This window comes from Acomys russatus, chromosome 9 (assembly GCF_903995435.1).
Source record: "Acomys russatus chromosome 9, mAcoRus1.1, whole genome shotgun sequence".
Taxonomy (NCBI): domain Eukaryota; kingdom Metazoa; phylum Chordata; class Mammalia; order Rodentia; family Muridae; genus Acomys; species Acomys russatus.
This window is the reverse complement of record NC_067145.1, coordinates 32,825,293-32,851,332: the sequence shown is the minus strand read 5'-3', so window position 1 is coordinate 32,851,332 and position 26,040 is coordinate 32,825,293. Positions and strand designations below refer to the sequence as shown.

Sequence of the window (26,040 nt, the reverse complement as noted above, 5' to 3'; positions counted from 1 at the left end):
TGCAAACTGACAAAGGGCCACTGGGTCATGAACCTTGTGTTTCAGGAGAGTTTTAAGTTATGGGAACCACATCTCAAGAAAGTTGGGGGAAAATGATGTGTTTGTTCCTGGAGCCGTGTATGCTAAGAGGACAGAGCTCTGTGGGTAAAGCAGGGAGCCAAGCAGAGAAACAGCACCAGAACAAGCTGGCGCCCAAGGAAGGGGGGAGAGAGAGCTCTCTGAAGATAAGCAGGACAGAGAACAAGAAAGAACAAGGAAGAAGGGAGACTGAGAGGTTAGCCAGCTACGGAGGAGCTGGTCTGAGCCAGATGGACCAACCACAAGACCAGCAAGGACCCTACCCCAGCCAAAGTCAAAGGGAAGGCTGCAGGGCCAGTCCACACTGATGGGTAGCACTGGTCCTTCATCAGTGTGGGAGGAAAGGAACTTCCAGTGGCCTTCTATCTCCGCACTCCCACCTCCACACACCCAGCCTGTGTCTAAACATGCCCTCTTCCAGCCAAAGGAATCAAGAAGAATCTCTAAGACCTACATGACCCCAGGATTCTCTTCCAGAGGAGGATTCTAACACTGGAATCTCAAGACCAAAGTTTGGTGAGGGGTGGAGGTTGTCCCCTACAAGAAACCTCAGAGAGCAAGAAACCTGGGGTCTACTGCAGGCCATGAATGCACTTGCAGGTTCCCTGTGCTAGTCTCTTTGGCTGCGTGGAGCGTGGTGGAACTCAATCGCGTGGGTTCCCAACCGCCTGCCTAGTAAAGTCCCAGTGTAAAGGAGACGCTCCGGTCCAGTGTATTACGGTCCGCGGCCGCGGGGGGCGCTGCGAGAAGCGATGTTAAAGCCCCGTCGCGGGCGCGCGCGCTCAAAGGGAGCCCGGCCGCTGCCCGCGCCGCTGTCTCCGGCTGCCGGGCCAAGCCTCGCCCGACTGCCCCACCCCGGATCCAGGCTCCACGAGTCGCTCTTGGCGCGCGCTTCACGCGCCCCGGGCTCGAACCTCGGACGTACACCTGAGAGCTCGGCGGGAGGGTGGGTCCAGGCCGGGCGACGACATGGGGAAATTTCAGTCCAAGCACGGTGAGGAGCGGGCCGGGGACGGGAGGCGGGGAGGCGCGGGTGGGCGCCGCCACTCACTGTCCCTTCCCTCTTCCCCGTGTCCTCCCGCCGCGCCGCAGCCGCAGCAGCCTGCAAGAGGAGAGAGAGCCCCGAAGGTGAGTCCGGGCGCGGTCAGGGCGCGAGGCGGCCCCGGGGCCGGATGCGCAGAGCTCCGAGCTTGGGGCGTGCCTTGCCTAGCGCCCTCGGGTGGGACACGCCTTGAGTCTCCGGATGCCCGTAGCCCTGGGGCTCTGGGGACTGACCGGGTGGGCGCCGCGAGGCTGGCTGGACAGAAGCGCACCCTGCGAGGCTCACGGTTTCCTTCCTTCTCCGTGGGTGCCGTGGTTCCCGCCGCGTTTGCGGGCGGGCCACAGGGGACAGCTTCGTGGTGTCTGCGTACCCGAGCGGCCGCAAAGGAACGGAAGAGACCGAACGGCGCGCGGGCGGCGGCGTGGAACATCGCGCACGGGACAAGCAGGTAGGTGGCAGGGAGGTGGGCGGGGTCGCGCAACCACCGGCTTCGTAGTACCAGGAGATATGCCCGAGTTGTGCCTGTTTACCACTGGGAGATGCACAAGGCACGGCTCAGATGGCTGGCCAGGATAGCCTGTCCCTTCCCAGCATCTGGCACCCAGAGGGGGCTGGGTGGAGGCACTGAAATCCCCAAGCCCTAAGTTTGGAGTGGACTGGTGGCTCCACCCCTCAGGCAGGAGGAGCTGGTTAAGTTGAGATGGGGCTCAGCTGGAGGCCATGATCTCAGTATTCCAGACTTGAGGAGTTGAGGGACCACCCCCATCCTTTGGTGAATGCTCCTTGCACAGTGAAGTTGTCAAAAGTTAAGGGCTACCCCTGCCTTACCTCTTTTAGAGAGCTGACCACAGCCCCCGCCCCCAGGACAGATGGGCAGTGGGAAAACTGTGCCCCTAAACTACAAGTGTTACCCAGTGTTCTGAGAGTAGGTTATCCAAGTGTCCTGTGTAAGAGCAGAGAACTGCTCAGGGAGGGCCAAGGCCCCTGGGGTGAGATGTAGTGGAGCTTTGATGAATCGCCCATATATCTACCGTCAAGAGGGTAATTGGTGTTTGCTCTTCTACAACTGGCTCCCCTCTGCTGCCTCTTTAATGGCCAGAGCTCTGTGAGGTTGATAGGAGGAACTTCTGGGTGTTTGTGAATACTTTGTGTGGCCCTGATCTGAGTTTGGATCTGTGCTTCCTGGGATGATCCACTGTGACCCTAAACGTGGGTATGCTGGTGTATTGTGGGTCCAAGTGGAGCTCCAAATAGCTATGTCCCGGCCATTTCTGGGAGAGGAGGCCAGGCCAGGCATCCAGAGCTGCCCAGGTCCATCTTGCTCCCGCTCACATTTGCTGAGGAATTCTTGGTGGCAGCTTAGTTCTCAGATGCATGTTAGCCAGAGATACAAATTTGGGGCTGGTCTCTGGGAACCTGTCTGTGCCATGGGAGAGCATGTAGGCTGGCCCTGCCGCTTAGCTGTCAAGCCTGGGCTCTTTCTCCCTAGCAGCAGGCCTAGGCTCGGCCCTCGGGATCCCCACTTGAGAGCAGTGGTGTTCGTTCGGAATGGGGCACAATTTAGCTGATGAGGATGTGTGTGTCACTGGAGTGTGCGGGCCAGAGCATCTCCCCTAGCGAGTGCACAGCTTCCTGTGTTGTTGTGGAATTACTGAAGTGAAGCTGAGATCTTAGGACTGTGAATACTGCACTTTGGGCCACTTTCTGTTTTGTTCTCATTGTCTGGGCTCTGGCTCTGCATTGTTTCTCTCAGCTTTGTCCTTTTATGATAAGGCCTTTCTAAAGTGGGAAGAGCAGGGTCTCAGGAGGACTGGACCAGCTTAAGTAGCTCTAAGCAACAACACTGGATTTCCTGGGGTTTCCTTATCTAGCTATGGCTCCTGGCCAGCCATCGCCCTCACTAGGGCCAGGTACCTTGAAGCTGCATTGCTGCCTTTGTGCCTGGACGCTTGAGCTGCGCTAGGCAGCTTTTGCCCAGGTCTAGTAGGGACCCTGTCCTCACACTGTTTCTTCTGTCTGGACAGTCAGTGCAGACAGTCAGTGTTGGGTCTGTGTCCTTTCTCAAATCCTTCTTTTCACAGTCCCCAGAGTTCTGTTCAACTTAATGTCCTCCCAGGAGCTGTGTCCTGAGGAAGGCCAGCCCGATCATGCTACACAACACTCCGTACCACCAACCCCCAGTGACTTGTGACAGGTCCGTGGCAGACTTGCTTTTGACTCTGTTGCTGAGCTGTATGGATCTATGCATCTATGTCCGTCTGAACGTCTCCTGGGTACCACTAGAGTCTGCCTCGAGTGGCCATCGTTGCTACTGCCAGCAGCTCTGCTGTGGGTCAGCACCTGTGTGGCTCCTTGCCGGCGGGGATATGGAGGAGGGGTATGGGTTTGTTAGCAATGGCCAAGTGATGGTTTGGAGAGAAGCATGTGACATCAGAACGACTGTGGTCACAGGCTTTGAGACAGTACCGATGGGGTTGTAGTTCAGCCAGCAGTTGTTGGTGGCTTTGCTCAAAGTGGCTGAGGCTCCACACAGGATAGTCTCCTATGTGTGTCACTTCTTCCACCAGACTGTCTTTAATTTCTCCAGCTCCCCCTGAGGCTGGCAGGAAATTACTAAGAAGACAAGAGTCACTGTTTTGTTGTTGTCGTGAATTAAACACAGATTTTCACTGAGCCCGAGGAAGGAGTATGCTGCTCACTCTAATGGTGGGGTTTTACTTGACGCTGAGGGAATCTCCTGTGTGTAAGTTAAGGAGGCCACCAAGAACTGTGTCCATGGCTTTCTGGCCATTCTACAGCTGTCCGTATTTGCAAACAGGAAGGACACGCTGCTTAGCCTGTTGAGGGCTATGTGTGGCTGGCTGTCTTGGGCAAACTGGAACTTCGCAATGGTACTCACCAGCTCCACCCACACTTACATGGCCACTCTCTGTGTGCTGACATGCTATGCCTTTCAGAAAGAAATGGATAACCTTGTAAGATACGCGAGTCCCTATAGTGCCTTTGGGGGCTGAATCCACTGTGCAGACCTTGGCGTCTAGCAAAACCTATCAGCCCTCATCCTCATGTCATCCACAGGTTCCTGAGAAGTGGAAAGCTTGCCCACTCATCCTTTGATTCCTTTTCTCTGGCTAGGATTCTCTGGAGCTGGCTGTCAAGCCTTAGCCCCTTAACTCTGCTGCTCCTGCTGTGGCAGGGATGGGCTGGTCATTTACTGGAGCTGGGCCAGGAGCCGCCTTATCTGCAAATGTACATGCTTCTGTTAGGGAGATGTTAGCCTTTGAGAAACTCATGTTTTTGTCACAGCCTGAATACTGGTTGACACAGAAGCATGGCACATGGACCATAAGACATCTGCAGGGGGGATATGGAGCTCCGGGGCGATGACGGGGACATCATGGTTCCTCCTCAGCTGCTAAGCTCTATAGCCCCCAAGAAGAAGCAATATTTCCCTGGGACTGCCCACAGAGCAGCTGGAAGGGAGGTACCAGACTTAAAGAGGGATAGCTTGCCACCATTGTTATTCCTTATTCTTCCTGTGCCCTCTGTGTTTGGCTTTTGGGACCCAGTCTGACTCTTGAGATGTTGGCACACAAGTGCATAGGGGCTTGGGGGCTCACTCTGATGTAGGAACATCAAGGGGGAACAAGCCTGGGGGACCAGCAACCTCAAGGAGCACTGAGGATCCTCAAGGTCAAGTAGTCAGATGGCACTGACTTCCTGCCCCTTCTATGCTTCTGGATTTGCAGGTGTCTGACTGACCCCCGCATCACCTGTGATGAGTGAGCTGAGTGGTTCTTACCCAAGGGGATTAGAATTAGCAGAGGCCTCAGGGAACCACCTGACTGATTTGCAGGAACTGCCTCTAGGAGAGGGGAGGCAACCTGAGGGAGCTGGGAACCATGTTTTTAGGCACCTCCCAAGATACAGATGGAGCTAAACAGAGGAGGGAAGGGACACACAGACCACTGGGCTATCCCTGTGTTGCAGAGATGTTAGAGTTACCTCAGGGGTGAAGGCCTCAAGGACTAGCCAGGTGCCTTGCAGTCAGTGTATCAGTGACCCAGTCTGGTACTTGTGGGAGGCCTTGAGACTGCTTTGCTATACTCTGCCACTGAGGGACAGTGTATGTTTGGCTAGTATTCTGGTGTCTTATGACAGGAGCTCTGGGACACTGAGCATATGAGGCCACAGTTAGGGTTGTGGCCACAGAGGCTGGAGGGGCAGATTCCTGATTTCTACATTAGGGAATAGGGCTGGCCGGCACAGACTCTCCCTGTGCAATTTGGTCACTGGAGGTTGTTCCTGGGATTCAGCTTCTTTGAGAGGTTCCCAGGAAGATCATCAAATGCTCTCTGCTGGGGGCACCTCTGCACCGGAAAAGCATCACCATATAAAGTCAAAGCTCTGAGAATATGAGGCATTTTTCCCCAGGCTGCCACTGGATTTGGAGGCATTTCACAAACAGCTAGGACTAAGGCTTGGACCCGGGTAGCTTGTCATATCTAGGTTTCTGAGACAGCTTCAAGTCACAGCTGTTCATTTTGCGACTGAGGGAGCTAAAGCTTTGGCTTGCTGGAAGTATTAATAAAAGTGGGGAAGTGGCTTCCCCCTGGCCTTGTGAGCAGATGGGCCACTGTGGCAAATGGCACGACCTCTCCAGAACTCAGGTTATCTCCTTACAGTTCCACTCATGGCTGAGTAATTTATATGTGGAAATTTTGTGCGTTCTGTGTGTGTTTCTGTATCCCTTGCCACTTGCTCTGTAGCCTCGGGGATGGGGGTTGGTGGCCTCTGTTTCTTGGTAAGCCAGAACTAGAAGGTAGAGCCATGATTCCAGTCCCAAGCCTCTCAGTAGTGACATCAGCGGTACCCACTGGTCATCCGCACAGAGGTTGTCGAAATCTTGGTCAGAGCTAGCATTGGGAGGCCCACTCCAGGACCAACTAAAACATGACTTTTTCCCTATGATCAGGAGGCAGCAAACTGGCCCCAGCCTCCATGCTATGCCTTAGCTATGTGGCCAGGCCTTGTGGCCTGCTCCACATGTCTCTGGCACTCAGCTTAGCTTGTTTCCTGTGGCCTTGAGGCCATGTACATCTCATAGTCATATCAGGAGAGATGAAGGGACAGATGTGAGGGTCTAGCATAGGGTGTAGGAGCTTGGCAGAGGCTGTCTCATGTGCTTCATCCTGGCCAGGCCCTGCCAACATGCAGTAGGACCACCCACATGTGGTTAGGAAGCACAGTGGTCAGCCTTGTGCTTAGGAAAGCTGAGCCCTGTGGATATAGACCAGTTCTTCCTACAGTTAAGAGGGGCTCCCAGGAATGTTGCCTGTGTCAGAAAGTCTCTGGGTTATGAGGACAGGCTTGCATCACCTCAGGAGACTATGCAGAAGCTGACCCACAGTGGCTCATGAAGGCCGATGTCCTGACTGGACATGGAGGAGGTCTATAGAGCTGTGTGTGTGTGTCTCTGTGGAGTGTTTGTGGGAAGCCCACGTGGACAGCCCCTGCCTGCATGCTGTACTACTGAGGGTGAGGTTAGCATTGGATGGTGATCTTGTCTGTTCATGGAGCTGCTGTGGGTGATCTTGTGGCCTGCTCTTATGCGGACAGCACTGAATGGTACATGTCCCCATGTCATCTGGCTCCTTCACAAAGGCTCGGCTCTGAGGAGAACTCGAGGCACAGGAAAGCAGCTCAGGACAGTTGTGCCTGGAAGGTTCTGACTTCCATGTCTGCCTTCCCTTTATAGTCTCCTGGTGGAGTTTTCTTCTTGCAAGAGGGGGGTCCTGAACCCGAGATCCCCATCCCTCCCACCCAAACATTTCTGAGAAATCAGTTCTGTGCTTCGGCAGAAGGACCCTGGAAGCAGGCGGAGTGCAAGCCTGTGGGGCAGGCCCCCAGAATCTCTCCTGGATTCTGTGAGAAACTGAACCCCCACCCTGGTATGAAAGGGTGGGATATGCCCTCCTGCTACAAATAATTGTCTGGTCCTACTGGGACACTGTTCATGTGCGTCATCCGTCAAGTACTTGGTAGTCATGCTGACAAGCAGGGCTGGGTGGGGCCCAGGTGGCCATAGATTCAGGAAGAGCATGGGGCTGTGGGATAGCTCCAGTCACTGGAACGTGTGCCTCAAGTTGGGCACCACACACTGGAGGTGGCAAGTGAAAAGGTGATCCACACAGCCCCCGCCCCCTTCCCAGCCCTTTGCTCGGTTAGCTTTCCGTCCTTATCCTTGGGCTGTCAAAACATGAGTGCTCCTCTGTCTACTGTGAACACCCAGCATGGGGCAGAGCAAGTGGGCTCCTCTTGAGCCACCCAGTGGTGATGGTGGGTCATCCTTAGACTTTGTTCTGTTTTATTAACTGAGATTGGTGCCAGGTAGCACGGAAGCCTGGCCTGGAACATGGGCGGCTACTTTCAAAGAGGACAACGTTGTCTCAGGCTATGAGATGTGAGAGTGATAATCCCATGTGCCGGCCTCCTCACCAGGCACACACATATGGCCTGTTGAATGCTCAGGACCATCCTGGGCAGAAGCACAGCACTGGCTGGGGCAAGAGTGGCTTGCTGGAGCTGCTACTTACAGATAAGCCTGTTAGTGATCAAAAAGCCCTTCCTGGCCCCCAACCTGCCTCACAGCAAGCTACACCCACTGCTGGGCTGGCGTGTGCTGTAATCAGCTTTCATGTTGATGGGAGACTTGGCAGCATCCGGCTGGCAGCCCTTCATGCCAACATTGAACAAATTGGGTCTGTTCGATCCTGTTTGCCACGCACAGCTGGAATGCACTGATGGCAACGAAGCCCAGCAGCCAGAAGGGAGGATTTGTTTTACTTTTGTTCCTCAGAATCTTCTCAGTTAGCCGTGGCTAGTTTTGAGCCCTGAAATCAGAGAAGCTAAAAAGCATGTAATATTTTAATACGGAAATTCAAATGGAGATTATTTTAACATACCATTAGGCATCCTGGTGGATCAGTGTCCAGAGCTCTGTGAAGGCTGTTCTGTGTGTTATAAAGCATAACCTTTCTGCTGTTTGTCCCCAGAATCTTAGATTCTGCTAGCCTCTGTCTGGTGGGGAGGGGGGCGGTGGCAAGACCCTCCTAGCTTTTGTTATGCTTGTGATGTGGAGATCCAGAGTTGATGTTGCCACAGAAGTGAAATAAATATTTGTATCTCCTCAAAGTGAAAGCCTGACTGAATCCTGACTGGGGAAAAACCTGCTCAGATACCACACACACCTGGCAACATAGTACTTCTCTCTTGCCACCCTCACTGCAGGGCCCTGCAGTGCTCTCCCAGAGAGACTCAGAGTACAGGTGGACTGGCCAGACCCTTCCCCTCCCTCCTGCTTACCCTGCACAGTGGCACTCACAGCCTTCCTGTCCTGTTTGTGCTCTTGGTAAGGAAGTCCTGGCTGCTCACCCAAAACTCAGTGTCCCCTGCCCACTTAGTCCTCCTTTCCCATGGCTGACTGGGCACCTTAGCTAGACTGTACATCAGTCTCTAAAGCTCCATCCAACCCTGGCCCTTGCCCCTCCTGTTTTGTGTGTGTGTGTGTGTGTGTGTGTGTGTGTGTGTGTGTACATGTGTGTGTACTCTCAGAGCCCTCTATGTACCTTGCCTAGTTCAGGAAGTCATACCCACCGGTCTCCCAGATTAGTGGAGTGTCTGTGGATTTGGCCTGTCCTTCTTTCCTGATGCTCTGTCTCTGTTAGCTGCTACCCCCTTGCCAGCAGGGTCAGCCCTCAGACTCTATAGTGACTTACTAGATGGAGCTGCTGTCTGTTTCCATCAACACTAGGTCAGCCTCACCTTTGCTGGGAGTCCTGGAGCCTAGTTCCCCGGGGCTTGGGAGAGCCAGTTCTGATCTGCAGGTGGCATTGTGTTTCAAGAAAGATTGGCAGGGGGGAAAGAGAAACCACGCTATACTTGCTTTGACAAATTCCTTGGAAAGATGGGGGCAGGGGGGCCACTCCATATGTTTCAGAATTGTGCCCAGGAAGCAGTGGGTTCCAGAAGACCACAACTGGTGAGTGAGCAATAAAGGGAGAAGTGGGTGAGCCCGAGCGGAGCTCCTATAGTGCAGAGTCCAAAAAGATGGGATGACACTACAGAGGGTAGACATAGCTCAACATAAGGTCCTAGAAGGTCCTGGGACACATACAACAGAATAGAAGCTGCAGCAGGCACCATCTAGCAGCCTAACCTGTGTGGACCGGAGTGGAGGTAAGGAAGATGCGAAGAAAGTATTTGGGAGAGAAGCGAAATGTATTCCAAGCAGGTAAGAAAAGCCACATCAGGGTGCATCTGAAGAGAAAAGGTCAAAGGTCAAAGAGGAAAGGTCTTCGGAACGAGGCGAGAAGGAGAGGAGGGTACTCAACCTGGATACAGACCCCATGTGCTTGAGCTTGTTCTGCCCCGAGACCTCTTTAGAAAGGAGGCAACTCAGGGACAGTGGGACTTGGCATTTCACTGAGTCATGCTATATTGAGTCGTGGAGCGTGGACCCTAACCTGTGAAAGGCTCCTGAGGTCCCACCACCCCCACCCCGTCCCCCATATCCCCCTAGCACTCCTGAACTGCTGTTCTGCCCCAGGGTTGCCTACCTGCTCACCTCAGCTATTCCTAGGCTGAAGGAGAAGCCAGACAAGGGCTCCTGCACGGTGCAGAGAGTGTACTAGATGGTTAGGGTACTGCCCTGGTGTGGACATCAGAGGACAGGCAGCCTTGACATCACAGGGGCCCTGACAGTGCAAAGGCGCCCAAGGCAAGAGTAAGCAACACACATTCCAGAAAGAGGGGACGTATATACAGAGAACTGACAGTGGCCTGCCTCCTAGAAGCTATGGTAAACAAAGACGTGTACCAACCTTCCTGTGGCTCCAGGAGGGTACTTACTGTCTAGGACAGACATAACAGCTGGAAGGGTACAGGGAGCCCTTGAGGAGGTTCATTGTCCCCTCCCCCACCCCCCTGCAGCTGGCCTGATGGGGGATTCTGGAACCCACTCCATGGCTGTGGAGCAGGGAGGTGGGATAAACTCTTATCTTTACTTCAGACTTGTTTCAAACAATTTGGGCTTCCTTGAAAACACAGCTGGTGTTGGCTCTGGGAAAATATCCCATTGGTACTTTATCCTCAGTGCGGCTGGCTGGGCTTTGGGCAGTAGCCAGCTGTGGTGGAGTCGGTTGTGGCTGAACATGATCAGAATGAGGAACCAACCCCATCTGATAACCTTAGGGGGCAGAAGTGTCTGTGGGGAGACCCTAGGGACCCCATCCCTCCCAGGCATGGCAAGGCAGCAGGAGCTGGCCACTGGCTTGGCTTTGTATATTCACATCCTGACAGAGAGGGGATCAGTTCATCTGTAGGGAGGAGAAGCTGCCCAGAAGGTTCTTTGGACTTGGTCTCAGGGCTCGTGTTGTTCGTGATGCATAAAGGACTGAACAGGAGCCTCTGCCCCTCTCTCCCTCTCCCCCCCACCCATGTATGTGTGTGTATGTTGGAGCTCCTTAAGCAGTGAGGGGTCAGTGGGTACCCATATCTCTGCCCATGGTTGGTGGGCAAAGTAACCAGGTCAGAGCTCTCATCTCTTCCTGGCCATCTTCAGTCCTGGCAGCCAGAATATCCTCGGCCTGCTAGCCAGTCCCTTGGACCTCATTCATATCCCAGGAGCCCCTGCTATGTCCAGGCTTTTTTCTGTGTCTGGATGACCCTGGGCTTGCTTCCCTTTAGCTCTCCCTGCGGCTGTGCGGCCTTCAGCTGCCTGGAGCTGGTACCATTTCTAAAACAGTATTATTCGTTAAGAGGCCACACTGCAAGTTTGTTAACAGGGACCCCACTAAATTTCCTTAGGGTGGGTTTGGAGGACCAAGGTTTGTCCTTTTTCTCTTTAAGGCCTTCGTGCAGCTGCTGCCAGATAGGGTAGCTATGAGGCCCGCTTTGATCTCCACAGCCCAGCCAGGCAGCAGAGCCAGCGAAGGGTATGTTTCCACAGAGCTCTACAGAGAGCACTTAACAAAAATGAACGCCATTTATTGCTTTTCCTGAGTTGTGAGCTCCCCAGGGGCCTGGCGCCGGTTTTCAGCCTGCTTATCTCGCGTAAGAACACCACATCACACAGTACCCTCTAAAGTAAAACAAAAGCTAACTTAGGGTTCTCTTCCAGCTTTGGAATTAATCTGCCTTTGAAAGGAGAAACATAAAGGAAACAAAGATGTCCGGTGATCTCCTGAGTAAGAGTGGAGGTGGAGAGATCTGTGTGGGGTCTGCGTTAAAAGTCCACAGAGTCCACCTTCATCCAAGCGAGTCTGGCAGATGAGCTGAGCGTGGCTTCCATTTTGTTACTCTGCAACCTCTGTGGCCTGTGACCCATGAGTAGTCAACCATCAGGGAAGGTTGGCCAGCCCTTGGTCATCATTTTCTGTGAAGGACAGTTGTAGTGTCAGCATGCCCAGGTGTAGACCACTGGCAAGGTGACTGTGGAACGCTGAGGTCTAAACCAAAAACAGCCTCAGTGTGCTGAGAGTGAAAACAAGGCAAGTAGTCAGCATGCTTATGGCTATTTAATTCTCCGGGTAAATATGCATGCCTGTGTTCGTGCATGCATATGTGTGCATGCGTATGTGTGCATACCTGTGTGCGTTTGCATGTGCAGTGAGTACAGACATGCTTGTGTACAGGTTTCACACTCATGCATTTAATGCGTGTGCTGACAGTACTGTGTTTCAAGGTGGGTCCTCTGTGGATGTCTTTGTTGGAGATGGATTCTTGGGAGGATGTGGAGCCCCCTTTCTTTGCTGAGGTATGGAGCTGGCAGCACTCTGCTTTCCACTTGTGTGGGTTAATGCAGATGACACAGGTCACCTGAACCCTTCTCTCTGACTGAGAGGTAGAGAGTCTTAGCTGCCAGACTTTATTTTATTTTTTTCCCGTTTTTTGAGACAGGGTTTCTCTGTTTAGCCTTGGCTGTCCTGGACTCGCATTGTGGACCAGGCTGGCCTCGAAGTCACAGGGATGCACCTGCCTCTGCCTCCCGAGTGCTGGGATTACAGGCGTGGGCCACCACCGCCCGGCTAGCTGCCAGACTTTAAAGGAGGCTGCTGACCACTTGCAGATGACCTTCCTGGCAGCATCTCACGCTGCACAAGTTTCTCCAGCAAGTGGTCAAGGCGCATCCTGCAATGCATTCACCAGCGACACATTCACCCTCTCCCTCCTGTCTAGAACTCTGTGCACGGGGACAGTAGATGGCCTGCTCCCCATGGTACGAGTGGCTAATCAATCCCTATAGCAAATGTGAGCCCTTTGAGGGACCATTTTGGGGATCAGTGTATTTTTGGGTGAGTCTTGGGAATGTAGCCCAAGTTATAACTTCTATCATTAATCAAATGGTGGGAATGCTGGGAAACTGGTAGGAACACGAGGAAGACGATAATGGAAAAATTTGTTTTCTCTGGCCTGGAGGAGGACAAAACAGTGCCGTGGAGGATGAGTGTGTGTGTGTGTGTATGTGTGTGTGTGAGGAAACCCTGTTACTCTCCCAGTTACTCATCTTTTATAAATTCCATTTTTTTTTTTTTTTTTTTTTTTTTTTTTTGTTCTAGACTCTCTTCCTCAATTGAAAAAAATGAGTGTGTGGAGTAAAAACGCCCTGCAGATCTTAGAAAGAAGCAAGAAGCCAATGTGCACTTGCTGTTTTCCCTTCTGGGATGGCTTTGGATTCACTATCCGTAAAACAGCTTGTTTTAGATTCAGGCACTCAGGGCTTCATGGCCCTCAGCCCCTGCAGAGGACCCGCCAGGCACCACAGGAACTCCTGGGCCCCTACTGCACATGTGTCGGAATTATTAAGCCCATAAAACTAGATTGTCACATCTGAAACTGCTTAGCTGCTGAAACTGAGACGTGACTTCAAAGCTGGTCAGGCGTTTCCAGACAGACGAGCCGGCCCGCACCTGGAAGTGGAATTCCAGACCCTGGCGGCAGGCAGAGTGGCCTCCTCACCTTTTCCTAAGAAAACATTGTTCCTCAGAGCCTGGTGCTAGATGCCACGCCTGGAAAACTGTGAGAGGAGCAAGGCCCCTGCACTTTAGTACTTTCAAAGCTCTAGTCTCTCCCCGCCCCCACCCCACATCCCCCTCCGGCATCCATTGCTTCCCTGCTCCAAAGATGTCTGCAGCCCACTTTCCTCACTGTCTCCTCCTAGGCTCCTGTTTCCTGCTTCTGGTCCTCGCTCCATCTGGTACCTTCTGCAGCAGAAGAGGCCCTAGCCTTCCTATCTCTACCCTACAGCCTCTTCCTTCATTTCCCTCCTGACCCTACTGGCTCCAGTACTGTGACAGACCTGGCTTCAGACACCGCAGGCCATCACAGCTCTTTGTGGCTCTCCAAGTGTAGTCTGTCTACGGGCGATGCCCTAAACTTGAGATGTGTGATGCCCACATTAATTCCACACCCAGCATGTCAACAGCAGAAGCCCAGGTGTTCTCCCAGCTCCCTATCCTCTTCTGCATAGCCCTCAGGTAGTTGCAACCCACACTTGAGGGCACTACTGGCCACTCTCCTGTATGCCCTCCACCTTCTGTCTGACCCCACAAACATGGCATAAACCTCACGTAGGTCCTGCAGCTCTGTCGTCCCACCAGCGAGCTATTCTTAGCATGGCCTCAAGCTCCAGCACCAGCTTTACAGAGTGGCCAGGACTAAATAATACTGCAGAGATGCCCCACAGGTCATCCTGGTGGCCTCTGCCTTATGTTTCTGGAGAGTTCTACATCTGGGTAGGATGGCTGCAGGGGTCTGCCGGGAACTAGGAGGTTAATGTGGGTGATTTTTTTTTCTGATGGTCAGGAGCTAATGCGGGAGTGAGCATACATCCTAGTAGTTGGTAACCATGTCCTAGGCCACACACCCTTTGCAGGGGCTCTATGGTGTCAGCTGCCCTGTTGGGCACAGTTCTGGATAGTGTCAGTCTATTTGCCCTGGCCTCACCTCCTCCTCTCTCCTCTACCCTAGAGTACCCACTAAAGGCCTAATCTCCACTTCTTTCTCTCCCCATCCCTGCCTGTTTCTGTCTTGGTATTTGTTTACCTGACTTTATCTGTAGTCTTTTGTGTGTCTCTCCCCACAATCTCACCCCATCTCTGAGAGAGACATTGACAAGATCTGGCCCTTCATCCCAGTCTGTTTGAGGATGGACAACTGGGAACTTAAAAATCGGCAGGTGGAGCCAGAGCTTCCACAAGCCTAGAGGCTGTAGACTTGGTCGAAGGTCACGTGTACTTCGTCACAGAGAATAGGGAATTGTGGGAGCTTTTACTCCCACCAGAGGCCTGAGTTTTTCCTCTGCCTGGGCCTGTATTCTCCTGACAGCAGAAGTCCTTGGGCCTGGCTTCAGGAAGGAAGATGTAGTCGAATTTCTTAGACTAGACATCCAGATTGTTTCCTGGACAGGAATAAAGGATGCTTGCATGGGGCCCAAGTGGAGACAGGGTTCTCATATTTCTGTGTCTGAGGACACCTCAGGCAGTGAACAGGTCACACACATGGTTGTCCCGAGGCCCATCGCCCTGTGCTGTCCCGAGGCCCATCGCCCTGTGCTTGTTCTGTTCTTCAGTCTTACAGCTGCCTATGGTGGATGGGCATTTGGAAGATGCTGAGGTATGGTCTCCCAAGTACTGCAGGTTCAGGCACGTGATGATTCAGGCACATGACCCTCTTCAGAGGTGGGTGTGGGTGCCACCATCTCTGATCCTACTGTGTGCTGACCGTAGGCCAAGTATGCCCTCTGATTTAGGAAACTAGGACTCCAGGTTTGTTGGGGGAATGTCCCCCACTTGCTGCTGCCACCCAGTGGCAATTCTGGGAAATGTTTGAGGACTATGACCTGGGTTGGTCCTGAGGCCTTGTCGGCCTCTTGAATAACTTGTGGGGTGATGAAACAGGGCAGGAATGTGGAGAACAGTGGACCCCTCGTTTTGGATGTGAATAAAGGGGATATGTGTATGATGTAAACTATCCATTTATTTAGTAGCAGGGTGAGGAGCTCCATAGGCCACCAGCACAAGTTAGTCCCAGACATACCATAGATGCTTGTCACCATAGTCATGGGTCATGTTTCCACGGTGGCATGGGCTCCACAGTCATGACACTGGTCCCCAGTGGATAGGAGAGCACCCATCACAGACCGGAAAATGAGCTGGTGATTTTTCCACCTGGAGTAGGGCGAGTACTGGAGGAAGATGCCTGTGGGTCAGGCACTGAGGTGTGCAGAATGCTACGCTGGAGCCTCATCAAGAAGCTGGGGTCCCTGCTGACCTGGCTAGGACACCTGGGGTAACCTGGACATCAATGTCTAGCAACGGAGAATGTAAAGCTTGACCAGAGAGGAGTGACTTCTCAGAGGCCAGAGCAAGAGGTTCTGGCAGAGGATGTGGTTCTTCTGGTTCTTCAAGAGGAGCTGGGGTGAACGGGGCGGGGGGGGGGAGGATGTGGGACACACAGGAGAATCTGCCTGGGCCTGAGGTCACTGGACTCTGTCACAGCAGGGGTGTGTAATGTTGTCTGCTTTTGACAGCCTTTCCTGTGAGCCTAAGTTACAGGGACTTGGCTGCACTGGGGAGGGGCTGCATGTCCAGCCGGTGGCCCTGTACAGGTTTTATATGATGTAATTAAAGCTCCTGGATCTTCTACTTAACTAAAACAGGGCAGATTAAAGGACATTTCTATGTAAGCAGGACAGATTTGACTTAAATCACCAGAGAGAGGCCAGAATTACCCCACAAACATTCATTTTTCTCCTTTGATCCACAGTCTCTCCAGCCACCTCTGGACTAGTGTTTAGAATCCTCATGTTCTGGGGTTTGGTGTGTGCTGACCGTCTCAGCAGTGGCCCGCCCACAGATGCTGTGGCCTTGGTCAGTTATAGCAGCTCTGGCCTATGATTGTAGCCTTGGGAATGTCCCAGGAGACCAGTCCAGTCTAGAGTTTGTGCAGCAGCTTCTTTATTTTTCTTCTTTTCTTGACAATGCTGGGCACTACACCTAAAGCACGCTGCCTTCCACTAAGCTCAACCCCTAGCTCCCTTTCTGAACTGAATGCCCTTGCTTTCCCCACCCAACCATGCGTTTAAAGCGTGCAACCCACCTAAGGCTCCAACATCTGTTATTCAAGGTTGTTTTTCAAATAAGAAATGGAAGGTGTCCATGAAAGCTAGAAGTTCCAGCCTCACGGACAGGATGGAGTATGACACTGGTGACAGGCATCTGTAGCAATTCAGAGACTGGCAACTCTAAGGTCTAGCCTTGCATCTGGATCTCCATCTTGGGGTACAGTACCCACCAATTTCTTAGTAAGACGAGACTTAGCTGTTCCTGAAGGATTCAAGCTCTCTGACCAAGAGTCTAATGGGGGAAGAAATAGTCCCAGGACTTATCAGAATCTCGGGGATCCTCCCCACTCTCAGCTTTTCCATCACCTGAAGGTGGGCACAGCTGGCTCGGGAGATGTCTGCTTTCACATTTGCTCCCCTTGCCCTTGTGCCTGGTGACTCAAGTCACAGACCCTCTCCCTGGCCATCAGCCAGCTTTGGTTTCCCTGCGTAACTGTGTTTTCTCAGCAGTGACATGAAACCACTGGACTTAAAGTCAGACACAGGACTCGTTAGCCACGGCGCCTTGCGTCCCTTGATCTTCCATAGCTCATAGGACCTAGAACCGAAGCTTTTCAAGTTACTCTGGCTTCAAAGGGGGAAAAACCCCAAATCAGGTTTTTAGACGTTCCTGAAATTCGTTTTATGTTCAGCTGGGACGAGCTGCTCCCTGTTCCTCTAGGCTCAGGCATCCAATCTCAGGACACGGCGCTATGCATTGCAGACCCGAAAGAGCTTCACAGAGCAGGACGGATTCCTTGTTGCACCCCATTAAAGTCAGATCCTTTGAGCCTTGAGTCTGTGGGTTATCTGATCAGCGAATGAATGAAGACTCCCGCTTCCCCCCACCGCTCTTCCTTTTTGAAAAGGGGTCTCATTATATAGTCCTCGTTGTCCGGGAACTAAGTAGGCCAGGTCACCTGCAAACTCACAGAGGTCCCTCGCCTCTCTGTCTCCCAAATGCTAGGATGAAAGGCACATGTTACCATAAGCAGCTGTAGAGGAGACTCTTTAGTAATTAGGAGGTTTTCTCATTAATGTACTCTCCAGTGTGGTCCCTTAAATGACATCCTAAGAACAAGCTGTGTACGCACACTATCCCTTATGGTTCCTATGAGTTGGGAGGTGCAGAGAGAAAAAGACTCTGGTGGTACTTATATGACGCAGATATGAGCAGGGGTCTCCCCTACTTCCTGGCCCTAGTCATTCAGCCTTGACCATTTTGGTCTCCTGCAGTGAGGGCTCCTCAAATGTTGTTTCCCACAACTGTTGCACAGCCCCCCTCCCAAAAAAGCCTAGAGAGAAGCTCCGCCCTATTCCCCTTGTTGCGGTTTGGGCCAGTTCTAAGGAGCCCCCAAGCCTATCCTGGTTTCTCCTTTCAGTAGGACTATCACTGGGTTTCTCCTCACACAGCTAACACTGCCCAGAATCGTGCTGCGCTCCTGCCTCTGCCCCATGTACCTGAGCGTGTCTGCTACTCTCCATGGTTATTGTCTGGTTTTGCTACTAGAGACAGAATGCTTTCCCCATCCCATCCCAAAGACATCAGGTTTTTAAACATCCTCTGGGTCTAAATGAGATGCGTGTCCTTTGTGATCTGCAGATGGGCATGAACCCACAAGGTTGTACTAGGCAGCCTTCCAGGCACCCCATGTTCTCTACAGTGAGGAATGGGGTAGCAGGTATTTCTGGTTCCTGTGGTCACTGACAGGGTGAGACTGTGACAAACTGTCCCTGGGATGCTTGGCTTTCTGGGTGAGATATAAGATTGAGGAACTTTGGCTTTCTCCTGCCTCCAGCTACAAACCAAAAGCATCCTTTGGCCCTTGCTATCCCCAGGGACATGCCAGCTGGCCAGATGGAGGGGTCTTATCCCAGCTCCCCATCTACTTGAGGGTTCTCAAAGCTTTGAAGCCACCTGGAGTCAAACAGAAACGCCAGGAAACTGGTGGGAAATACTCCTGGCAGCCTTGAGTTCCCCTGCCACGGAGGGCCCTTTGATGGCAGATGGCTTCCACGGCACATTTTATATTTCCTTTTTTCGTAGCCTCCGCTTCTGTGGATTATTTACAAGAACCATGTGAGCTTTTGTTCTGCAGACTTTCTTGGCTTAAACATCGCCTGGATGTGTTTGAAGTCCTTCCCGTTTTTTCCATAACTGATCTTGAGATCAGCTGTGGACTGAGGGCGTTTGTTGGCAGCCATCCCTGCTCCTCAGCTCAGCCCTGGGGGAGGCGGTGGCCCCTTTGCAGCTCCAGTGAATGTTACCCTGAATTCATCCCATGGGTACTGGGGGGGAGGGGCAACTTTGGTGGAAAGCCCTGCAAGCTAGGCCAGGAACAGAGTGTCACATAGGGTTCCTCCTGCACTCGAGGCTCCTCGTACTTGTGGGCTAGCAGGGTTGTGGCTGAGTTCAGGGAGATTCCCACTTGGAAAGTGGGTTTTGCTTGCAGGCGATGAGGCCCAGTCCTGGAAATAACTCCAGCACACGGTACTTGTCCATTCTGCTGTGTGAAGCTGGGAGGGGCTGGTGTTTGTGAGCCCAGAGAATGAGACGCTTCTTGAGCTCTGATGCTGGTGTTTATTCAGGTCTTAGCCTCACATGGTCATAATGTTGCTCTGTTTTTTGTTTGTTTGTTTGTTTGTTTGTTTTTTGGCAGGACCTGCCCAATGGAGACCTCAAGGATGGGCCTTTCTGGGAGGACAAGGGCTCCCTAGAAGGTGAGTCTAGTTTCAGCAGATTTTCCCAGACTTCACCCTGACCCTAGGGCTCACACCACAGAACCCTCGACGCTGGCATGCAAGAGCCAGGATCAGTTGCTTCCTAGTCTCAGAAGCACTTAGCTCCTGAGTCAACAGCAGCCTCAATCAGCTGTGCTTCCTTACCAAGCCGGGAGCTTGGATCTGTCGATGGAAGCAGCAAAATGTTGAGCCACAGTGTCCCCAGACACTTGTTTATTCTGTGTTTGTAGTTACAGGACTGAGCAGGGAGGGTCGGGCTGCGTGGACCAGGGCTCTTGAATTCTGAGCTAGCATCATGGCTACTTACTGCACCAGCTGTGGAGTGGTGGAGCAGTCCTGATGAACATGCCACCTGTGACTTGAATTCCACTTGAGTCACTGCATTATGCCTGCATCTTTGGTGGGAGTTAGTCCCACCAAAGATGCAATAGGTTCTTACAGGCTACTAGTAAGTGCACTGGCCTGTAGATCCATCCTCAGACATCTGCTGAAGCCCAGAGGTGCTCCCAGCATTGCCTGCTGGAGTCAGGCACTGGGCTTCCTTTCAGCTCATACGTGGGCAGACACCTGGCCAACAGCTCTGGGCCCATCTCCTGAGGACACAGCTTGAGACGCAGAGAATATATGAGCCACAGAAACTTCTTATCCATCCACACTGGGAGTTACAGAAGACTAGACTGCTTGGCCAACAGATAGCCCACACGTGGCCTGGTCAGTGGGTTCTGGATTGAAGGCATTGGAAAAATCACCGTGAAAATGAGGAGAAAAGCCTGGGGATTCGGGGATTGCTTTCCTTAAGGACTCATGGGTGGAGGGCCCTCTTGTTTTGATCTTGAAAGTCCCTCTCCCACCCCATCTGTACTATGTCAGCCTAGTGGGGACAGACTGCTCACTGGGAGCCACTATGGGCTGCATGCTAACCCAGGTGAGGCCTCTCTCGACTCTCTACTTAATTTACAGGAGCAGGCTCTTAGCTCAGGGCCACGCAGAAGAAAGCAGAGTCAACCCAGTTCCCCTGTCCTCACGCTACCCACATGAGACAGGCCCTTGCATCACTTCCTCTTGTCCCCTCAGTTGTGCTGCCCCCTGAGAAGTCTGAGGGCCACGAGGGCCAAGGACAGCCCTTCAGTGTGGATGATGGGGAGAAGGCAGCAAGCCGAGAGGGCCCACTGAGACTCAGCAAGAAGCACTTGAACATTGACGTAAGTCCTTTCCCCTGCACACCTGCACGAGTGGGTGCCTAGGGCCCAAGATGAATAGTGGTGGCCCTCAATGGGGACCATGGCCATTCCAGCCCTGCGGTTTCCTCAGCTTCTCTGAGGCCTTAAAGCAGGATCAAAATGTGCTCCTCTGGTGTTCTGCATGACATTGCTGTGACCTTGGCAATGCTGGGCAGATGGGTGCCCAACACTACTGGGAACAGTAGTGGGGTCTCCTACCCCACAGGCATGGGAGCAGCAGGAACACATGGTTCTAATTGCTCTTATTCAAAGTGATCCTGAGTGTTTGTACGAGCAGAGACCTATGCGACAAGGGAGAAACTGGTCATAGGCATGAAGTGAGCTCCACGCACTAGGAGGGCATGGGTGGAGCTGGGCAACGGCGGGCTTTGAGGGTTGCAGACCAACCCGCCCTTGAGCTTCCCCTCCCTGGCTGGAAACTGGGGAGGACTACATATGGGGGGTGTCCCAGTCCCAAGTCCTAGGTGGCTCTTCCTTGTGTCTTACCCCTGCACACTGCCTACAGGCCCTCCAGTGTGATGTCTCAGTGGAAGAAGACAACCGCCAGGAGTGGACATTCACACTGTATGACTTTGACAACAGTGGGAAAGTCACCAGAGAGGTAATATGCCCACATGTGTCAGACGCTCGGTAGACACATCGACAGATAATGCCAAGACAAAATGAGCCCTGACTGGAGAAAAAGACGATGAGAACTTTTCTGATAGGAGAGGCAGAGCCCACTTTCACATCCTCCAGCTACTGTGTCTCCTTACACTGGCAGACTGCACATGGCTCCTTACCAAGTCCAGAATGGCCTTTCTCTATAGCTGTGATGTTCCCAGGCCAAGCCGGGGCCAGTGGTCCCTCACAGGGCAGCCTGGAGTCCTTGGAGGGCCCCCTACTCCATTGAACTGTGAGCAGGAGGGCCAATGAAGCATCTATATTGGCCACATGACATTGGTGCTGTGATGTGTTATCAGATAAGCTTCTCTGTTTGCTTATTTAATATTTTGGAGTATAAAAGTCAGAGTTGTGTTGTGGCTTCAAGGATATGTAGCAGGGCCACCTTTAAGCCATGTATGACATGCTGGGGGCAAATCTAGGTCTAATGAGGAACAAGTGGACCCAAGGTGCCTGCTGTGGCCAGGGGTTGCATATATGCTTAGTAAAGGAAGAAATGTCCCTTGAAGTATGTCATGTTGGTCCCAGGACATGTCCAGCCTGATGCACACCATCTATGAGGTCGTCGATGCCTCTGTCAACCATTCCTCGAGCAGCAGCAAGACCCTCCGAGTGAAGCTAACTGTCAGCCCTGAACCGTCCAGCAAGAGGAAGGAATGTCCTCCCACTGGCCAAGGTGAGGGCATCTTATGCCAGGAGCCTTCCTGGTCACATGGTGCCATCTCCCTGAGCACCGCCCCTGAGACAGACACGGAGGGGCGGGCCACTTCCACAGCCACCTAACTTGGGCTTCACATTTGCCCTTCCCCAACCACTTCCTGTCAAAAATTTCTTGTTTCCACTTGACCCAAACAGAACCTGGTACTTTGCAGGGGACGAAACTGTTTACTTAGTGAGTGGATGGATGAATAGCGGAAGGCGTAGTGGTCTAGGCCTCCAATTCAAGCACTAGGGAAGCCAACGGGATTAAACATTCAAGGCCAGCATTCATTATAGCATGACCAATGTCCTAAAAGAAACAAACAAATGTTTTAAACAACAACAAAAAACAATGTCTCAAAAAAACAATATGATAGCCGGGCAATGGGTGGCGCATGCCTTTCATCCCAGCCCTTGGGAGGCAATGGCAGGTGGATCGCTGTGAGTTCAAGGCCAGCCTGGTCTACAAAGTTAGCCTAGGACAGCCAAGGCGACACAGAGTAACCCTGTCTTGAAAAAAAAACCAAAAAGGGGCTGGAGAGATGGCTCAGCGGTTAAGAGCACTGACTGCCCTTCCAAAGGTCCTGAGTTCAATTCCCAGCAACCACATGGTGGCTCTCAGCCATCTATAACGAGATCTGGTGCCCTCTTCTGGTGTGCAGAACACTGTATCCATACAAAATAAATAAATAAATAAATCTTAAAAAAAAAAAAAGAAAAAGAAAAAAGAAAAAAAACAAAACAAAACAATATGATGACAAAAAAAAAAGTATGGATTCATAAGGCCAACGGGCAGAAGAATGCTTGAGGGGAAGCATGGATAAGCAGGTAAGTCGGGGATGAGTGAATGGCTGATTGCAAAGGAGTGAACAAATGAGTGAGGCGTGAGAGGGTACACCACCTTTCTTTCAGAACGGGAGCCCACTCGTGGCCGAACAGAGAGTGAGCTCACAGAGGACTTCCGAGTGGCCGACAGAAGGCTGTCTGCCTATAGCAGGTGAGGTGTGGGGCCAGGTCTCCTGATGTCCTGTCAGGCAGAGTGATGAAACAGGTAGACCTTGGGTGCTGTGAAGGGCGAGGGTGGGGCTAAGCACCATGTCTCTCCAGAAGAAGGGAGCAGGGGCCATTGTGGCCAGTTAGGTGACCAAAGAGCGCTGTAATGCTGAGGGCCACTCAAGCCTGTGAAACTTGTGATGGGATCCTGGGTCCTGGTAGGCTGCCATAATGAATTGGTGGACCTTTAATTCTCTGGATGGTGGGTACATGTCAAAGTCCCTGCTTAGGCCTCCTAGAGCACTGTCCCCCTCTGCAGACACTCCTGCCATATGATGATTGAAGCTCTGGCCTTGAGCAAATGGTCAGGCCTCTCCTCTCTGCTCCACACAGGAAGCCCAGCGTTGATCCCCAGCCCTGCTCTGTAAGAGTGCCCTACTGTGTGGATGAGAACACAGAGCGCAGAAACCATTACCTAGACCTCGCTGGCATCGAGAACTACACGTCTAAGTTTGGTCCTGGTAGGTGCTGGAGGACTCTCGTCCTGTAGCTAACGGCTGTGTACAGGGCCTCCCTGAAGGTGCAAGCAGGCACGGGGCTCTGAGACTCCCATGGTGTTGGGTCTTGGGTATCCCTACCGTCATCCTCTGCCTGGTTGTGGACTCATGGGTTACCCTCCTGTCCCTGGCAGGGGCCTGGAAAGGAAGGTGGTTTTAAACATCCAGGTATGTGTTTGAGACATACTCTAGCTTAAGGAAGATGTAAAAGTGCTAGATTTAGGTTAAGGAGCCTTCCAGCTGGGGGAGCTGGCGTGTCAGGCTAGAGTTGCCAGCTTGTGTAGAAGTGGGCAGCCGTTACTGTAAACACTTGTAGTTCTCTCTACTCAATGTTCCTTCCTTGTGCCTCTTGTAGCCTTTAGAGATTCATCATGAACTGCAGCCTGCCTGGCACTCTGACAGCTGGGGTCCACACCCCCCTATCTCCACTAGGCGTCCCTGAGAGTCTGACGTTGTGGCAGTAGCTCTGATAAGATCCTTTCCGAGCTGTCTCAGACAACCTGGGCTAGAAGTCCCTGACTAAAGTGACCCTCACCTGGGATGGGCTGGCCCCATATGCTTTGCACTAGAATGTCAATCCTCTGATGATAGGGGCATCTGAAGAGATAGATGGGGTTCCCAGGGTTTTAGAGGGGAGCTTGACCCTAGCTGGCCTCATGTACTAAGGCCACTGCACAGGGCTGACCTTAAGGGTTTAAGCATTTCATGAAGCTGTGACCAGGTTATTGTGGAAGTCTGTGATCTCTGTCTGTCTGGGGCTGGGGAGGAGGGGGGATATGTTAATGAATTACGCTCCTTCACTGCAGTGTCGCCTGATGTGACTCAACTTTCTGTCACCCCAGCTTATATCCTAGACAGGGTTCTGACTATGCAGTAGAGAATCTCCCTAATAGGACCCATAATAGGGACAAGGGGAGAGGTGGCCAAACCCCTTTCAGGACTGACACTGAGTCTCTAATGAGGGGCTGATCCCAGATGGTGTAAGATGTGCCTAGGACTGAGCTGTTACTTCTTCTGCATGCCCAGCTTGGGGTATGTGTCCATCTGAGCTGTGACCAGCCAAAAGGTCACCTCTGTTGCAGACCCATAGTGCAGATATGACATGTGTCCCAAGCCTTACTCTGGGCCATCACTGTGTCTTGTCCCTAGGGTCACCACCTGAGCAGGCCAGGCAAGAACATCACAGCAGAGCCGCACACTTTCCCAAGCCGGTCCCGATCGCAGGAGTCGGATGCTCACGCTATACACCACCGCAGGTCCCAGGTCCTGGCTGAGCATGTTGTACCAACCAATGAGCCTGCTGCCCGGGCCCTGGCTGCGCAGTCTCGGCTCAAGGGACAGGAGAAGCAGTTCCTCAGGTCTCCCAAAGGGTCAGGAAAACCTCTTGGGGCACCAGGCAGCAGTAAGCCAGGGAAAGCACTCAGTTATGGCCTGCAGGCTATGCCACTGCCCCAGAGTGCTCAGGATGGCCACCACCTTCCACAGCCCCCACCGCAGCCCCCACCACAGCCCTATGGTCACAAGCGGTACCGGCAGAAGGGCAGAGAAGGTCATTCGCCACTCAAGGGGCATGGCCAACCTACTGTGGTGGAGCATGAAGTGGTACGGGACCTGCCTCCCATGCTGGGGCCTGAGGGCTACGTGGTACCTGTGATCCAGAGGCACGAACACCACCATCACCATGAGCACCACCACCATCACCATCACCACCACTTTTCACCCATCCTAGCACTCAAACAAGCACTCTGCCCACATGCCCTCGGGGACACAGCAGGTGCTGGCATGTGCCTAGAACTGTACCGCATCCCCTGGCAGAACACCAGCTGCAGATGTCAAGAGGGCACCAGGCTGGACATTCATGGACAATACCTTCTTCTCCATGCCATTTGGATACCATTTGATGCAGCTGATGATTTTCAGTAACATGTGTTCCTGTATGATGCAGAAAAGTCCACACACACCTGCTCTTACTTTGGCTGCATCATGGCCTGCAGTGTCTGAGGAACTGTGTCTAGACGTTGTGCCCTTATGGTTCTTCGACCTTTGGGTGCCTTGGGTTGTTCCTGGCACAAGGCCAGGAGTGAATGGAAAAGGCGAAGCTTTCTGTGAGGTTTATTCATTGTAAAGCCAGCGGGCTGGGCTTTAGGAAGTGGTTGTTTGCCAGTGTACCATGTCCTTAGTGTCCCACATGGCAAGCGTAACAAAGAGGCAGAGTACCAGGATTGGACAGAGCACAAGTAAGCAGAGGGAGTGATGATGCCCATTGGGCAGTACGAAGCGTGGTCTCCAGAGCTTCTAGCATCCTAGATGGATGTGGATAAGACCCAAACAGGCTGGGATGGGATGGATTAAGTACCATGCTGGAGGTCCCCATGCAGGCTCATTTTGTAGCATGGCCAAGTGTCCCGCTTATAAGGACTGCAAGGGTGGGGGAAACGCAACAAGCCATGGTCTTTGTAGTTCCACCAACAGGACAGTGCAAGGGGAGCTGTTTACCTCTTGTGCGTTTGTGCAGGTGGCATCATGCCTTCCTGGTATAATAAAAAAAAAATGTGCATTCTGTAACATGCCATACCCTGTATTAAAACACATTTGTGAGAGCTGTGGTGAGCCTACCTGTACTGTGTAGCTGCAGGTGATGACAGCGGGTACATGTTGTGGAGGGTGAGTGCTGTAGTCATCTTGGCTTATGTTGGTCAATGCACACTTCATAGTAACACTCCTTACTTAACAGATTTTTGGACTAAGAAAAATTAGAACACTAAAATCAGAGAGCTGCTTATGATAACAGGAACACTAGGCACCGTACAGGCTACCTGGGCCATGGCTTATGTAGACTGTTGAGAAACAACACAACCCTGT

At 52.5% G+C, this 26,040-nt stretch overlaps 1 protein-coding gene across 1 annotated transcript; it reads left to right on the top strand.

Moving 5' to 3' along the window:
- The first annotated feature begins 876 nt into the window (after window positions 1-876).
- On the top strand, window positions 877-25,369 carry Nkd2 (NKD inhibitor of WNT signaling pathway 2). The gene is given in 11 exon segments (XM_051151083.1): window positions 877-1,072; window positions 1,171-1,206; window positions 1,465-1,568; window positions 18,944-19,004; window positions 20,100-20,227; window positions 20,772-20,867; window positions 21,458-21,605; window positions 22,541-22,625; window positions 23,015-23,142; window positions 24,328-24,377; window positions 24,379-25,369. Coding segments are annotated over 11 exon segments (1,584 nt in total). The 5' UTR covers window positions 877-1,047; the 3' UTR covers window positions 25,102-25,369.
- The last annotated feature ends 671 nt before the right edge of the window (window positions 25,370-26,040 follow it).